General features: G+C 43.4%; 1 protein-coding gene across 4 annotated transcripts in view; it reads left to right on the forward strand.

Moving 5' to 3' along the window:
• ccser2b (coiled-coil serine-rich protein 2b) overlaps window positions 1-18,362 on the forward strand; it is a 118,847-nt gene that overhangs the window by 70,683 nt on the left and 29,802 nt on the right. For 3 of the 4 annotated variants that reach the window (XM_036946256.1, XM_021564844.2, XM_021564846.2), the window contains exons 4-7: window positions 1,441-1,543; window positions 7,486-7,567; window positions 8,188-8,344; window positions 16,204-16,284. In XM_036946256.1, coding sequence (XP_036802151.1) covers window positions 1,441-1,543; window positions 7,486-7,567; window positions 8,188-8,344; window positions 16,204-16,284 — 423 coding nt within the window. The remainder of the gene's footprint in view (window positions 1-1,440; window positions 1,544-7,485; window positions 7,568-8,187; window positions 8,345-16,203; window positions 16,285-18,362) is intronic. The other variant, XM_036946257.1, reaches the window with a different exon arrangement.

Raw genomic sequence — 18,362 nt, forward strand, 5'->3', positions numbered from 1 at the left:
TGTCGTTGCACTTCATGATTGTGTCCCACTTGTTGTTGATTCTTAACAAAAAAATACAGTTTTATATATTTATGTTTGAAGCCTGAAATGTGGCAAAAGGTCGCAAAGTTCAAGGGGGCCGAATACTTTCGCAAGGCACTGTAAATATGACCGCTTGTGTTATTTTACTCTTTCCTCAGCATTATGAATAATGTAGCCTACATTTTCCAGTTTGAAAATTGTGTTACGCTCTCGCTACTTCCTTCAATGTCTGGACATTGCACCCAAAAATAAACTGCTCACATTGTGGACATAACATAGTATAAACTGTGTTTGTGCTAAATGTTTCTGTGGCCAGCTCAAACGCTGACTGTTGTGTCAATCGTAACTGGACATTCTAAATAAGTGTTCTAATCACACCCGTTTGAGCGTATCGCTGCAGGGACCACTGTAGAATGTGTTTGTGTGTTCGTACGTGTCAAAGGGTTAAGAGCTGTATCAGTGAGATGCTTCAAGTACCAGGCAGTTCCACATAGAGGTTGAGTGTCTGTCTATAGCTCTGATGAGAAGTGAGCCAGCCGCCAGCGATAGGGCTGCTTATGGGATCCGAGATCCCTAAAACTGTAGCTAACTTAAACCTTTGCCATTGATCTCTCCTCGGAGCTCCTGTGTTGTTGTTTTTTTCTAGCAGAAGATAAGGCTGTAATGTCTTGCTATGGATGGATGGGCGTCTGCCATGGGGAAATGTCATTTCCCAGGAGCGATGTGCTGTGACTAAGCCCTAAGAGAAGGCAGGGGGCCAGAGCAAAAAGAAAATGGGCCAGAAGATAACCTCACTGTTTATGGACTACGGAGACAGAGCGATTCTCTCATGGCCAAGGATTGGTTGTTGTTTCTCTCTCTCTCTCGCTCCCACTTGAAGTTCTTCCATCCCACCGTTTGTCTAAAATGTGCTTCTCTTCGATAGAATTTTCTCACTCCGACAGATATATATTCCTGTATCCTAGTTTTTTGGTAAATAAGTAACCATTTTCAACCTATTTCTTGAGGGTCATTAATTTGAAAAAAGGCCCAAGCAATTTATTTTCACATTTTTGTTTACCTTTTGTTGCTAAGGATTTGAACATATTGATTTAAACTTGTACCTTGGCTTTGACTTGCCGTTTTAATGTATAAAAAAAGAATGGCATAGATTGGCGCTTTCAAAAGAAAACTGTCTCACTCTAATGGAAGTAGTTTTAGCCCATACATTATTGAACAAGAGAGCAGTTTTTTTTTTTTATATAATAAATTACCATGGAATTCGGTCTTTCAATCTCGTTCTTCAATTACATCTTTCCCTTTTGAAGGAGATGAACTTCACTTTCATATGGTTTCTCTTCTGTTATTGTAAGAAAATGAAAAAAACTGATGCCTCATACTGAATAATCTCTCTCTCTCTCGCTCTGTCTCCATCCCTAGGACATACTCAACAACCTGGACAACCTGGAGTCTGGGTGTGACCTGGATGACGATGACCTCATGCTGGACGATGACCTCCCTGAGCATGGCTCCTTGCACAGTGGTGAGTGTGGTTTGTCTCTAGACACTGATGTCAGCACCGTTTTTGATCAAGGTTAGGTTAGGTGGAGGGTAAGCTGACCCTAGATCTGTGCCAACGGGCAACTTAGTTCTACCAGGGGACTGAACAAGGAAAAGGGGACTGAACAAGGAGAGTGCTGTTCTGTCAGACTACACAGGAATGCACCTCACGGTCTAAGCGTCATGTGTTGCATGGCATTAAAATTAGCATAAGGCCATGTCAAGCCTCCCAATCTGCCCTCCTTCCTGTTTGACTGACATAGTTGGAGTGAGGAGGTCATCACCCCTGTAAAATGGAGAGGAGTCCTATAGCAGGATTCCTTATAGGCATGAAATCCGTACAGGTAAGGTAAGGCCTTAGTTTTCTATTTTTTACTGTACACTCCCGTGACAGGAAAACCCCCAAACATCAACAGCACTTTCAGTCTTCCCCTTGTAGCCGCCCGATCAAGGCTCTTCAGTCATCTCTAGCCTCCTGCCTGCCAGTGAGTTCACACAGACAGACTAGGACGGTGTAGTTTTCAAAGCAACCAATTCACATTCTACCTCAGGTTATTTATTTGAAGATCTGTTTGTGTGCCATAGCCGTCTCGTTTTGAACCGTAATCGTGGGTGAAAGAAGAATGCGTGTCTTCAGGGAACCCAGACACAACAGAGGCTTAAGCAATGGAGAGAGGGATGAGTTCATAGTTGCCTTGCTTAGTACTGTCTATCTCGTCTCTCTCTGTCTCTGGTAGCAGCATGTCGAGTGTGGGAGGATTGACTTGTTCTCTCCCGCAGATCTTGTTTTTTCATCTCTATTTTGCCTTGTTTTCATCCCACTTAGCCTGGGAAGCTGAGAGAATTCTGTGGTGTTAAAAGATTAAATCCGATCATTTCCGTAAAGCTTTACTTTAAGTTCTGTTGTTTGTAGAGTTGTGCGTGTGTGTGTGTGTGTGTGTGTGTGAGTGAGAGAGAGAAACCCCTCTGAGAGACAAGCTGAGTCTCAGGCATCAGATTGGTTTATATGCTTATTTCTTCTGAACACACTGGTTATATAGTATGTACTTTAGGACTTTGAGTATGGGGAGGAACTGAGAAATATAAAGTAGCATTATTCCTTTAGTGTGTGTGTGTGTGTGTGTGTGTGTGTGTGTGTGAGAATTCTTATTACATATTTTTTTTTTTGTGCGTGTCGAATTGTCAGTTGGCGAGCCATCCCTTCAGTTGGCGAGCCAACCCTTCAGTTGGCGAGCCATCCCTTCAGTTGGCGAGCCAACCCTTCAGTTGGCGAGCCAACCCTTCAGTTGGCGAGCCATCCCTTCAGTTGGCGAGCCAACCCTTCAGTTGGCGAGCCAACCCTTCAGTTGGCGAGCCAACCCTTCAGTTGGCGAGCCATCCCTTCAGTTGGCGAGCCAACCCTTCAGTTGGCGAGCCAACCCTTCAGTTGGCGAGCCATCCCTTCAGTTGGCGAGCCATCCCTTCAGTTGGCGAGCCAACCCTTCAGTTGGCGAGCCATCCCTTCAGTTGGCGAGCCATCCCTTCAGTTGGCGAGCCAACCCTTCAGTTGGCGAGCCAACCCTTCAGTTGATCCCTTGACACATTAAACAGAAAAAGGGGGTTGACGGGTTTTAAAAGCCAAGAAAGAATTAAAGTGTGAAAGACGGCCCAATCAAATCTAATTGTATTTGTCAAATGCTCCGAATACAACAGGTGTAGATCTTACAGTGAAATGCTTACTTACAAGCCCTTAACCAACAGTGCAGTTCAAGAAATAATAATCAAAAAGTAACACAATAAAATAACAACAACAAGGCTATATACAGGGGGTACCGGTACTGAGTTAATGTGTGGGGGTACAGGTTAGTCTAGGTAATGTGTAAAGTGGCTATGCATAGATAATAAACAGTGAGTAGCAGCAGTGTAAAAACAAAGGGGCCCAATCTATACGTACAGTGCCTTGCAAAAGTATTCATACCCCTTGGATTTCTTCAAATGTTATTGTTACAAAGTGGGATTTAAATGGATGTCATTTTTGGATCAAAAATTTAGTGGAAGATTTAAACATTAAAAAAAAAAATAGAAATGAAGTAAGTATTATCCTCCTTGAGCTTATACATGTTAAAAACACTTTTGGCAGCAATTACAGCTATGAGTCTTCTTGGGTAAGTCGCTGAATTGTGCAATATTAGCCCATTATTCTTTTTATAGTTCTTGGGGATCATGGCTAAACAGCAATTTGAGTCTTGCCACCGATTTTCAAGCAGATTTAAGTCAAAACTGTATCTTGGCCACTCAGGAACATTCAATGTCTTGGTAAGCAACTCCAGTGTAGATTTGGCCTTGTGTTGTAGGTTATTGTCCTGCTGATAGTGCTGAGCAATTAGTGCTTTTTGAGGTCGGTTTTAGATTTTTGTTTCGATCATTTAAAAAAAAAACATTTTAAATTACCTATGCATTATGAGGGTTGAATGCTGTAACACAGAATAAAAGTTCCATGATGGTATTGTGACTGCTCATTACTGCTTATCACTTATTAACAAGCATTTATTCACATTACTTTACTTTAATAAAATATTTCATTTGTTGTGTATATTACATTTGTTTTATTTGATGATTTTATTATTTAATTCCAAGTCATCTCATCTCTATAGAGCTGCTGCCTATGCTGTCTGACAAAATCACTATTTTAGTAGTTCTTCAAAGTAAATAAGGCATACTTGTATGACTGCTGAATAGCAACTGTTTATCACTTAGATCATGCATTTTCAGATAGAGGTACCTTGAGAAGCAACTGCTCTCTGTCCCTTGATCACACATTCCTCTATCTCTAATACCGTATGTAGCAGGCGAAATATTTTCGGGCCTGTTGGAAGCTACAACTCCCTACTTTATTGCACAGTTTGGGCTTGATCTGATTGATCCCTAGAGAAACTGCAGTGCAATGTGCACTTTGAGCTCATAGAAAAATCCCTCGAAAAAATGGACTTCAAATAATTGAACCGACTTTGGTCAATTGGTTGTTTCAAAAACGAAAAATAACTGACATTTCAGTTAATCGCTCAGCATACCTGCTTAAAGGTGAATTCTTCTCCCAGTGTCTGGTGTAAAGCAGACTGAAGCAGGTTTCCCTCTAGGATTTTCTGTATATTTCAATCAATTTTATTCCCACTTTGTAACACAATCAAATGTGCAGAAATCCAAGGGGTCTGAATACTTTTGCAAGGCACTATATGTGCATTTTGGTATAGGCCTATGTCTAGAACGAAATAATACATTTAATTAGAGGTGGTCTTTTTTATTTTATTCCAGGCTTTATCAAAAAAATTGGCAAACCGGAACATACAATTGACGAACAACCATTTGTACTTTTTCCTTACATTTTCCTCGTCGCTCAGCCACATAATACCTGGTGGGCTTTCCGGAATAGAGACAAGCGTGTATCGTAGTAAGAAGCAATAAAGGATAAAGTGATTTTTACTATCTGCTTCTTCGAGGTCACAGTAATTACAAAGTCTCCCCTCTTCCATTTCACCACAGTTCCCACCTGTTTCAGTACACAGGGTCAATATCCCTGATCTTACCTGTGCACACAGTGACCACCTGCGTTCAGGTAGGTTGTACATAACATATCTCTCACACCTGAAATCGTCCACCTTAATCAAACAAAAAGTTAAACATGTGGGTTTACGATAATCTGCTCTACCCATTTCATTTCAGTTGTTTTTTAATAACATCTAGTCTCCCTTCATTCAATTTTGTATGGATGTTCACAGTTACTGTTTAAAAAGGTCAGATATGTCGGATCCCCAGACCCCCTATAGAGAGATCCCAGTGAAACACTTTGCTGGCTATTCTAGCAATTGGCATATCCAACAGTCTATTTCAAAGTCTCATCATACACGCCTTCCATCTCACCTCACAGGCTTCCCAGCCAATGTTTTTGTTTTTCCTTGAACTCCTCCAAGAGCTCTACTTGCTGAATTTGCCATGGAAGATGTGCTTTACAGAAAGGTCATAGGTCAACCAAAATAAAGACCCAAATATTTCGAATTGCTAGTAAACTCAAAACAGAAAAACCTCTCTTAGTACCTGGGATTCTAAAATGCATTATGTGTGTTTTATTCTGATTGATCATGCTTTTCCATCTTTTGCACTCAATTGACTAACATTTTCTGCAGGTCTTGTTCAGTTACAGTGCCTTGCGAAAGGATTCGGCCCCCTTGAACTTTGCGACCTTTTGCCACATTTCAGGCTTCAAACATAAAGATATAAAACTGTATTTTTTTGTGAAGAATCAACAACAAGTGGGACACAATCATGAAGTGGAACGACATTTATTGGATATTTCAAACTTTTTTAACAAATCAAAAACTGAAAATTTGGGCGTGCAAAATTATTCAGCCCCCTTAAGTTAATACTTTGTAGCGCCACCTTTTGCTGCGATTACAGCTGTAAGTCGCTTGGGGTATGTCTCTATCAGTTTTGCACATCGAGAGACTGACATTTTTTCCCATTCCTCCTTGCAAAACAGCTCGAGCTCAGTGAGGTTGGATGGAGAGCATTTGTGAACAGCAGTTTCAGTTCTTTCCACAGATTCTCGATTGGATTCAGGTCTGGACTTTGACTTGGCCATTCTAACACCTGGATATGTTTATTTTTGAACCATTCCATTGTAGATTTTGCTTTGGATCATTGTTTGTTGGAACACAAATCTCCGTCCCAGTCTCAGGTCTTTTGCAGACTCCATCAGGTTTTCTTCCAGAATGGTCCTGTATTTGGCTCCATCCATCTTCCCATCAATTTTAACCATCTTCCCTTTCCCTGCTGAAGAAAAGCAGGCCCAAACCATGATGCTGCCACCACCATGTTTGACAGTGGGGATGGTGTGTTCAGCTGTGTTGCTTTTACGCCAAACATAACGTTTTACATTGTTGCCAAAAAGTTCAATTTTGGTTTCATCTGACCAGAGCACCTTCTTCCACATGTTTGGTGTGTCTCCCAGGTGGCTTGTGGCTAACTTTAAATTACACTTTTTATGGATATCTTTAAGAAATGGCTTTCTTCTTGCCACTCTTCCATAAAGGCCAGATTTGTGCAATATACGACTGATTGTTGTCCTATGGACAGAGTCTCCCACCTCAGCTGTAGATCTCTGCAGTTCATCCAGAGTGATCATGGGCCTCTTGGCTGCATCTCTGATCAGTCTTCTCCTTGTATGAGCTGAAAGTTTAGAGGGACGGCCAGGTCTTGGTAGATTTGCAGTGGTCTGATACTCCTTCCATTTCAATATTATCGCTTGCACAGTGCTCCTTGGGATGTTTAAAGCTTGGGAAATCTTTTTGTATCCAAATCCGGCTTTAAACTTCTTCACAACAGTATCTCGGACCTGCCTGGTGTGTTCCTTGTTCTTCATGATGCTCTCTGCGCTTTTAACGGACCTTTGAGACTATCACAGTGCAGGTGCATTTATACGGAGACTTGATTACACACAGGTAGATTGTATTTATCATCATTAGTCATTTAGGTCAACATTGGATCATTCAGAGATCCTCACTGAACTTCTGGAGAGAGTTTGCTGCACTTAAAGTAAAGGGGCTGAATAATTTGGCACGCCCAATTTTTCAGTTTTTGATTTGTTATATCCAATACATTTGAAATATCCAATAAATGTCGTTCCACTTCATGATTGTGTCCCACTTGTTGTTGATTCTTCACAAAAAAATACAGTTTTATATCTTTATGTTTGAAGCCTGAAATGTGGCAAAAGGTCGCAAAGATCAAGGGGGCCGAATACTTTCGCAAGGCACTGTATATCAGAGGATATTAGCATCATACCTTACGGCAACATTTAACGGTTGAATTTATTTATTTAGCCAAATCGTGTGTGTGTGTGTGTGTGTGTGAGGTCCTCCTTTGACTCCATGCCTTTGTCTCCTGTTGTAGATACTGATGGGATGTCCCATCTTACCCACTGGAGAAGACAGCTCTGTTGGAATGCAGAGGATCACCTCCACAATGACAACCGGTGAGCTGCTGGATGGCATTATGAGACAAAATTAGTTTTTCAGGTAAAAGTGCTGAAAACAAAAGAAGATGGAGAATAACCTATAGGATGATAAATACCAGTGTTTTGGTGTGGGATGGTAGCTTTCCAGGAACTGGGTGGGAGTTCAAACCTACAGGAGGGTTGCTCTCCAGAACCAGGGTGGGAGTTCAAACCTACAGGAGGGTAGCTCTCCAGAAACAGGGTGGGAGTTCAAACCTACAGGAGTGTAGCTCTCCAGGAACAGGGTTTGAGTTCAATCCTACAGGAGGGTAGCTCTCCAGGAACAGGGTGGGAGAGCCCTACATTGTTCCTCCATTTCCACATCCCTAATGGAGAGATTGAGCTAGGTCAATGTGAATTATGTATGTGTGCACTGCTGACATGTGGGAGACAGCCACTCGTGCCTTGGTAAGCGGATAACATGTCTTGTCCTCCTGCCTGCCACTCGGCTGTCACAGGCTTCCTCCCGTGGGGACTCTGATTCACCCCCGTCTCACGTGCAGTGACTGACTGTCTCCTCTCTCCCCATCTTACTCTGACTGTCCCCCCTCTCTCTCGTGTTCTCTCGGTCTTTCGGCCCTGTCCCTCTACCTCTCCAGTAGTGACGTTGGGTTCCAGCCGTATGATGGGTACCAGGGCACAGGCTTGTCAGGTCTTCATCAGGCTGTGGAGCTGGACGAGCTGACTCTGAAACACATGGCGGAGGACTGCTGCTCTGTCAAGACCCAGCTAGAACACCTGAAGCTACTGCTGCAGGTCGGCCATACACACACACACACACACACACACACACACACACACACACACACACACACACCACTTCTGCTACACTCATACTCTGAGCACACACACACACGGTGGACAATGCCCTTAAATGCAATCAATCCAATAATCACGCTATTTCCATGCATTGTTGGGATTCAAACACACTGACTCACTGATTTCCACTGTTAGTGTTTTTATGTCTATACTAGGGATGCGACTCATACTGAGCTCTAATTTTAGAGTCATATGATCCTTTGTATCTTGGCGAGTCCGATCCAGGCTGGAATTATTATTAGATGTGTATTGTCATTCAACAGGCTCCGTTGATGACCTACAATTTTACCCTCAGGACTTTTCCCCTCAACGTCTAAGGTGTATTTGCACAGTCACGGATGCTTTTAAACAGTGGGCTGCACAGACAATGTCAGATTGGCTGTGTTGCTTTCTGCAGGAGAAGCTTTAGTTCTCTCTGCTGTGTTTCTGAAGAATGATGCTCAATAGTCACTGTTGTTGCGCGCTGTCCCTATTGATTTTCCATTTATCTCCCTCCTCCCCAAAGTCCCCAGAGGATGCAGGGGGGCCACATACTGCATTTGTCTCAAATGGCACTCTAGTCCCTTGATGCACTACAGGGCCCATATGGGTCAAAACGGGTGCCATTTTGTTACGCAGACATTGTGTTTGTACATATCTGCTAGGTTTAGCTGGGACATAGTATCTTAGCCGGTGAGTTTAGTATTTTTTATTTGATTTAACTTTTATTTAACTAGGCAAGTCCGTTAAGAACAAATTCTTATTTACAATGACGGCCTACCGGGGAACAGTGGGTTAACTGTCTTGTGCAGGGACAGAACAACAGATTTGTACCTTTCAGTTACTGGCCCAACGCTCTAACTACTAGGCTACCTGCCGGCCCAAGAGAGTAGGAGAGTGATTGGCACCAATATCATCTTCTGTGACATTTTGGGATATTTTCTCTATGCTGTGTCTGTAACAGTAGGCTCAGTGCAGTGACATACTGCTGAGCTGGATTTTTTAAATTACACAATCAACCTTTTGACTGCTTCTGGGAAACAATTAATTTCCCCGAAATGATCCCCGGCCTCTCCGACTATATAGCCATGCTAAATATTATTTTATTAGATCAACAAAGCACCTTAGACAGAGCCATCGATAACCTGACTCTCTCCCAGCTTGGACACAAGGGATGATACGCGTTCCGAATGGCAACATATTCCCCATGTAGTGCACTTCTGGGTCCTGGTCAAAGCCTTCTGGGTCCTGGTCAAAGCCTTCTGGGTCCTGGTCAAAGCCTTCTGGGTCCTGGTCAAAGCCTTCTGGGTCCTGGTCAAAGCCTTCTGGGTCCTGGTCAAAGCCTTCTGGGTCCTGGTCAAAGCCTGGGTCCTGGACAGAGCCTTATTGGTCCTGGACAGAGCCATATTGGTCCTGGTCAAGCCTTATTGGTCCTGGTCAAGCCTTATTGGTCCTGGTCAAGCCTTATGGGAACTGGTCAAAATAAGTGCACTATATAGGGAATAGGGTGCCATTTGAGACTCTTCCAAGTATCTCTTTGCATCCAAACAGTGGTTCTGTTGTTGTCCCACTGCAGTCCCATAGGGCTATTGTCAACACTGTTGTCATCACTCGCATCATAGATTTGCACAGCCCCATCCACCTCCCACAGACAATTCATATCTCTGTGTGCCAATCTGACAGAATCAATGATGACAGCGGGCGATTCCCCAACGCTCCAGCAACTGAGGCTGTGGGAATGATGATGCCAAAGGCTAATAATGCGTGTCTCTGTCAGTGAGGAATGGGAGATAAATGTGGTGGCGACGTGAGGTGTCTGATTACACCAGGCTGTTATTTGTTTACTCGTGGCTTGTTTCCTGTTTTCCTGTTTATACTGTTTAGTGCCTTCAGAAAGTATGCACACACCTTGACTTTTTCCAAATGTTTTAAATGCATTAATTTGAGATTTTGTGTCAGTGGCCTAAACACAATACCACGTAATGTCAATGTGGAATTATGTTTTTAGAATTTTTTACAAATGAATTAATATCCCTTTGAGCATGGTAAAGTTATTAATAACAGTTTGGATGGTCTATCAATACATCCAGTCACTATAAAGATAAAGGTGTCCTTTCTCAATTGCGGGAGAGGAAGGAAACCGCTAGGAATTTCACCATGAGGCCAAAGGGAGTTTTGTGGCTGTTTTTGGAGAAAACTGAAGATGGATCAGCAACATTGTAGTTACTCCACAATACTAAACTAAATGACAGCGTGAAAAGAAAAAATATTCCAAAACATGCCTCATGTTTGCAATAGGCACTAAAGTAAAACTGCAAAAAAATGTGGCAAAGAAATTAACTTTGTCCTGAATACAAAGCATGATGTTTGCAGTAAATCCAACACCGCACAGCACTGAGTCCCACTCTTCATATTTTCAAGCATGGTGGTGGCGGCGCCATGGTATGGGTATGCTTGTCTTTGGCAAGGACTAGGGTGTTTTTTGGGATAAAAATAAACAGAATAGAGCTAATCACAGGCAAAATTTGAGAGAACCTGATTTAGTCTGCTTTCTGACAGACACAGGGCGACAGATTCACCTTTCAGCAGGACAATAACTTAAAACAAGGCCAAATATACACTGGAGTTGCTTACCAAGACGACATCGAATGTTCCTGAGTGGCCTAGTTACATTTTCGACTTAAATTGGCTTGCAAGTCTATGACAAGGCTTGAAAATGGCTGTCAAACAGTGATAAACAACCAACTTGACAGAGCTTGAAGAATTTTAAGAAGAAGAATGTGCAAATATTGTACAATCCAGGTGTGCAAAGCTCATAGGCCTTGTTTAGACTTAAAAGTTCATGCAGCTTTAGTAATCTGATCATAGAATTTCAACCGTGTCTATTGTGGCCGGATTCCTTTTTCTCACACTATATTCAAATGCCAGTATGCATTCTACAAACAGTGGAATAGACAAACTATTATAATAGCACAACAGCAACTGATGGCAGTAGCTAATTACTGTAGCTAACTAGCCAGCTAACCTCTGTAGCTAGCACGCAACACAGGGATTGCAAACCAGTTAGCATAAAATGTTTTACTAAACTTTAGCTAGCTAGTTAGCATTTATGAGTCCAGCAAGCACATTCGTCACACGCTAGGAACGTATTTCCTCCAACGTTAAAATGGAAAGGTACCTCATTCCCAAAACACACGTTTTTTCTGGAGACTTGTTGGAGGAGTGCTGATGACGTTGTCCACTGTATGCACTTTCGGTACCCTGATTATGTCCAGACGGAGGAGAAATCTGCACACGATGCATCCGTGACCACCACCTGAAGTGGTCAGCTAGATCTGAACGCAATTAGATCACAAACTGTCTTTTCAATGCGATCTTCATATTCTGATTGCAGAAGTCACATGTCAGTGTCAAGTGTAGACACAACAAAAAGAGACTTAACCAGAAAGACTCACAGCTGTAATCACTGCCAAGGGTGAGGTGAGTTGAGTTTATTTGTATTTTTACAGGGATAGTGCACACAAATCAACGTTTCAGTAAAAGTGCCTGTTTTAGCCAGCTGACAAATTATTCAACCACAGACCCTGGGCAGGTTATTAAAAACTATTACAATAACAATACAGACAAACAATGAGCAGTGAGCACATGCAGAACAACATAGGACAAGCAACACGTAGCATGCAGACAGAGAAACATAGGACAAGCAACACGTAGCACGCAGACAAAGAAACGTGACAAATAACACGTAGCACGCAGACAGAAACATAGGACAAGCAACACGTAGCATGCAGACAGAAATATATGACATGCAACACATAGCACGCAGACAGAGAAACATAGGACAAGCAACACATAGCACGCAGACAGAGAAACATATGACAAGCAACACGTAGCACACAGACAGAGAAACATAGGACAAGCAACACGTAGCACGCAGACAGAAACGTGACAAATAACACGTAGCACGCAGACAAAGAAACATTCGACAAGCAACACGTAGCACGCAGACAGATAAATATAGGACAAGCAACACGTAGCACGCAGACAGAGAACATAGGACAAGCAACACGCAGACAGAGAAACATAGGACGAGCAGCACGTAGCACGCAGACAGAGAAACATTGGATGAGCAGCACGCAGACAGAGAAATAGCACAAAAAGCAACAAAGTGTTTCCACACCTCACAAGCTACAGACAACATGGAAAGCGGCAACACACAGCTTGGGACTATGTTCACAAGTCTGATTGGCCTTTAGCCATGTCTTCATGTTTTTTGTGTAGGTGTGATAGTTGGTGAAGTTGTGTGTCTGATGGCAGTGTGTTCCAGACATGGGAAGCTCTCACAGAGAAAGCAGATTGACTAAAAGTGTTTTTCCTTAAGGGAACTATACAGTCACCTCTCATGGCAGAACTTGTGGATCTGCTGCCAACGGTTTGCGTTTTCTGTGTAACACAAGTACTAAGTGGAGGGGAAGTCAGGCCATCTTAGATCCACACCCTCTGAGGGAGCTGAGCTGAGCTCCATTGTTGAGCTCCAGGCAGTGTGTATTTTTATTTAATTTAATTAGGCAAGTCAGTTAAGAACAAATTCTTATTTACAATGACGGCCTACAATGACGGCCAAGTTGAAGAGCAGCTTTCAGACTCCCTCCTACTTATGCACTGAGACGACAGTATCATCCTCCTCTCCAGTCCTCTTCAATAGGAAGTGTCTCACAAAACACTTCATCACTCTATGATCAGACATGTAGTAACTCTTTGGTGCTTGTTGAAATGTGGATAGCGCGACATCTTGTGTGTCAGAATATCTTTATTGAAAGCCTGATTGACACTAAAAGAGCTCTTTGAATGTGTAGCGGCTGCAGCCCATGCCATTGCTAATGCACAAGATATTCCTTTTCTCTCTGTCAGATGAAACGTTGCCATGGAAATGGCACAATCTCAATGTTCGCACAAAGATGAACGATAACCTAGGGTGCGTTCATAAATTCCCTCTGGCTATCTACTCCGATTTCAGAGCACTCTTGTCTGAGAGCGCATAATAACTGATGAATTTGCGAACGCTCAACACCCGTTTAATAAAGGTAGGCAAAAAAGCATGATTCAATTGTTGCCAGCAGCACAGTTACAGTTACCGACGCCCTGGATAACATGAAAACAGCCTAACCAGCTCTGCTAGGGCGAGTGAAATGGTCAGAGTGAGGTGTTCTCTCATTTGTGTCTGGGAGTAGCTAGCAAGCTAGCCAACATTAGCCAGTTACCTTAAGTGCTTGACTGCCGTTGTGTGGTCAGAACTCTCTGATCAACCCTACTCCTTGGCCAGAGAGTCCAGTGTGCGCTCTGAAATCTCAGAGAGCGAAACGCTCTGAATTTACGAACGGACAATCTGACAAAACTCTGAATTTATGAACGAATCAGAGATGTGCGGGGGGCTGCCTTAATCGACATCCACGCCTGCGCACCGGGGAACAGCGGCTTAACTGCCTTGCTCAGGGGCAGAACGACAGATTTTTACCTTGTCAGCTCGGCGATTAGATCCAGCAACCTTTCAGTTACTGGCCCGATGCTATAATCTTGTTACAAGATTAAGCATTTTCCCTTTAACACATTGAAAATATCTTACGGCGGTCCCTTGGTTTCTTCTTAGAATAGAAAACAAGAGTCCTGTGAACATTCCTTCCTTTTTTTCACCTGAGCCACTATTAAGAGAAGTTATCATTTTTTATTTGTTAAAGCCATGGTTGTGTTAGGAACAGACTTACCTTTTTAGTGATCAATTGAAATCACTCTCCTGTCCTCTTCTCTCCAAGGTTCTGTCATGACGTTGGCCTCTTTGGGTATAGCAACCCCCCTCTCCTTGCCTCCTTCAACTAGGCTGCTGTGGTCAGAGGTCATAAATTCCTGAGAGGATCTCCTCATGGACACATAGTAGAGAGAGAGTAAACTATCATAGAGGACAAAGGATATCCTTCCACCTCACAGAACTTGAGGTACGAACAAATGTAATGTTCCGGAGAAAGTTTAAAAGATCGGTGAAGAATCCAGCTACAAGCTGATCCGTTTGTCACAACTTGGGAAAGCTCATGGGAGACGGTGTGGCCACATTACCATAACGCTATTTATATAATAGCCTCAGATATGAGGTTTACATCTAATTGTTGTATAAGATGAATGAGTATGATACTATTTGTATAATTGTGTAATATGATTTTGGACTGTTTAATGAAGAAAAATACAATTCCCTTTTGATTTGAACTAAATCAGAGGACCGCCCCTGAGCCCAGTTAGGGTCAGATATCCTGGGACAGCCTTTTCTGCCATTCCCAATAAAAACCCCACTCGGGTTTTCGATCAGCAGACTGAGCTTACCTCAGTTATGAGATGGCTAAAGGTTGCAGACCATGCTTTTCTCCATTAGGATGAGACAAAGGTTGTAGACCATTGCTGAATCTTTTAACCATACCACGTGGTTAAACTCTTAAGACTATCGATACCGACAGAATAAGAACAAGTCTTTGATATTGATTACTAGTGTGCAGCTAGGAATTCAGTATCATTGAACGCGAAGAATGACAACCGCCGAAACATCCATTCTATAACAAATGAATGAATGTCACTTTGAACTATCCCCTCTAACCACAACCGAGAGAGAGAGGGAGAGAGACGGACAATTCTACAAAAGACACAAACTTTTCACCAGCGATCAAGACGACACACCGAGCATAAATATATATATTGATTGCAATTGTTCCCGATTGAGTGAGCGTTCATGTGTAAAGGATTAGCATTTAAATTGTTATAATCATTAACTGTAGTGACTTCTTAGTCGACCCCCACCCTCCCTTTTGTCTAACAAGCCGCCATGCCGGTTTAGTCCACTAGGGCACATTCTCCTATCATTTCATGTAACCACATTTACCGTGTTTGTTTGTTTGTTTGTTAGTTAGTTTATGCATTTCTGTGAATTACTTAGTTAGTAATAAATAAATGATTTAAGACAATTGATGTATGGATGACTCATAGTGAAGACTGGGTTCGTGCAGATAACCAACAATTTACGACGTTTGGAATGAGACTAACGTGAGGCAAAGTAAATAATTAATTAATTTGAAGACTAATTGATCAGATAGAATATCTGAAAAGTTATTTTAGGAAATTACAACTTTGTAATCTGAATATTTTTCCTTGGTGCCCCGACTTCCTAGTTAATTAGTTACGTGATTAATCAGTTGATCGCGCAGTAACTAATTACAGAGAATCTTTGATTAAAAACTATCAGTCTTCAGTTAATGATAGTAAAGACATGACAGTTCTATCAAACGGATGATGTTCTGTAAAAACAGCCCATGTCACTGGGTCTACATGAAGTGCACTTAATGCCTTCAAACTTTTGACTCTCAGTGGCTTACTGAGCAGTGTGTGAGCACTCTAAGTGCTTTTGTTAGCAAGACATGCTAAAACCACTCCTGGCATAGTTAGGCCCAACCCAGGGGGTGGAGTGGAGGTGGTAGGAGTTTGGAGAGTTTATTCAGTTGAGTGTGTGCAAGAGTCACAAAGATACAAGCATAGCTATTATAATGCTGGGATACAGTCCCTGCTGTTGACGAGCCAGCCTTCTGTTATATGCCCTGCCCCAGCCAAACAATTGCTCTTTATAGCCACAACAAAAAAAAAAGCTCAAAGGTTGGCTAAATAAATATAAAATGTATATGTTAGTCATGGCAGACCCTCTCCCCTCTCCCTCTGGAACATGAGTGAGTCAGCAATTAACAAGCCTAACATGAGTGAATCCTATATGTTTTGGTGGTGTTGTCTAGGTGGAGGTTGGTAGTGAGATGGACAACACTCTGGATACATTGAGTCCAGAATCCAGAGAGGACCCCATTCGAGCTCGACAGGTAAGACCCACTGTTTAAACACACACACACACACACACACACACACACACTGGACTACAGTAGAAAGTGTACTGTCAAACAAACCCCATGTAGACAGTGGATTTGGTCCATGTTATAGTTATTTGTCCAAGGCTGTTTATCCTGATGTTACCAGTACCATCTTCTGTTTGTGTACACATGGCCTTAGTGGTTTGGTTTGTTTATTGTTTGTGTACATACCCTGTTTGTGTACGCTGTGGGAAATAATACATTCTCCATTCTCTGGTTATCTTTGTCACTGTGTCAGCGCTAGGTCTGTTTGTGTGTGGCTGCTTGTTTTGGTATATTACCTTTTTGAACCTGGAATCCATTGTGTGTGTCTATTGTGAGCGATTGCAATTGCCTGCATGTTCTGGGCACATTGCTTCTCTTTACCTCGAATCTCCCTTTTTAAATGACTCAAACAAGGGGTAGTCTGTTCTGTTCCTTCTCCTCTCGATGTCACAATGCCCCTGCCTCTCTGTCTCAACCAGCTTAGCGTAGCATGTCTGTCTGGGAGAGGGAAAGCTAAGCCGAGAAAGAAAGAGAGTGAGATGGGCGAGAGAGAGTGGGTAAGAGCGAGAAGGAGGGGGGGGGTGCTGGCATGACACCAACGAGGGCGAGCAAGATTAACCTGAACCACAAAGACCCTAACAACATGGTCCAACCCACAGCTCTCATCCCCCTCCCTGGGGGCCAGCAGAACCCTTCTGTATGACAGCAGCTCAGCTCAGCTCAGTTTATTGACATGGATGGAGAAGGCTCCAAACCAGAGGCTCCCTATGACTGGATTGCCTAACATGCACTCACACCACACGGCGTTGGAGCAGGAGCCAACATGCATTTATAATACATTTATACATTCAGTATATAGCCATGTATGCACTAATCTGTTGGTCATGCATGGACTGTGTGTTTGTCTGGCTGGGCTGGAGTGTAGGGAGTGTAGGGACCAAGGAGGGGAGTGGGCAATGGGTAGCGGCCAAAGGAAGCCCGGCTGGGCTGGGAGCACATCAGAATGTCTGGGCCTGGGGCTTCCGCTCCGTCTTTGGCTGAGGCACATTAAAGTTGCATGGCCAGGGCCCCACTGTGGCGCTGAGCCTTTGATGTGCTGCATTGACCCGGGCCCAGCTTATTATCTCTCCCCTCCTGACAGGTGTGTTGTGCATCTCCCTCTGTATTTCATCCTCTGGCTTTCCAAACATGCTCTTTCTCTCTCTTTCTCTCCCCCTCTCGTTCTTTCCCCCCTTCTCTCACCCACCTCTCGCTCACTCGCACTCCCTTGCTCTCCCCTCTTGCTCTCTCTTCCCCTTCTCTCTCTCGCCCCTCCTCATCTCGATCTCTATCCCCTATCTCTCTCTCTCATCTCTCTCTCTCTCACAATCTTGTCTCTCCCCTCTCGCTCCGTCATATCTGTCTGTGCATCTCCCTTTGTCTTTCATCCTCTGGCTTTCCAAACATGCTCTTTCTCTTGCGCTCTCCACCCTCGCTCCCTCGCTCTCTCACACTCACTCCCTCGCGCACTCACAGTCTCGCGTGCTCTCTCGCTCTCTCACACTCTCCCGCGCTCTCTCTCTTTCCCTTCTCGCTCTCTTTCTCTCCTTTGCCCCTCTCTCTCCTCATCTCTCTCCCTCTCTCACAATCTTTCTGTCTCTCCCCTCTTGCTCTGTCATCTGTCTGTGCATCTCCCTCTGTCTTTCATCCTTGGCTTTCTAAACATGATCTTGCTCTCTCTCCCCCTTCTCTCTCGCTCTCTCTCCCCCCTCTTTCACAATCTTTCCATCTCTCCCCTCTCGCTCTGTCATCTGTCTATCCTCTCTCTCTCTCTCTCTCTCTCTCACTCTCTCCCCTGTCTTTCCCCGCTCTCCCTTCTCTCCTCTATTTCTCTCTCTCCCCTCTCTCATTCACAGGCTCCGTCTGTCTCTCCCTCCTGCAATGAGACATCCCAACATCCCAGCCAGGTTTGTGACTCTGACCTGTGATTGGTCGATGGACCCCCCCCCCCCCCCTGTGTATTTTGGGGCTAGACTTTGTGTTCCCTGCCGTCCTCTGGAGAATTC

Source organism: Oncorhynchus mykiss, chromosome 16, assembly GCF_013265735.2.
Source record: "Oncorhynchus mykiss isolate Arlee chromosome 16, USDA_OmykA_1.1, whole genome shotgun sequence".
Lineage (NCBI taxonomy): Eukaryota > Metazoa > Chordata > Actinopteri > Salmoniformes > Salmonidae > Oncorhynchus > Oncorhynchus mykiss.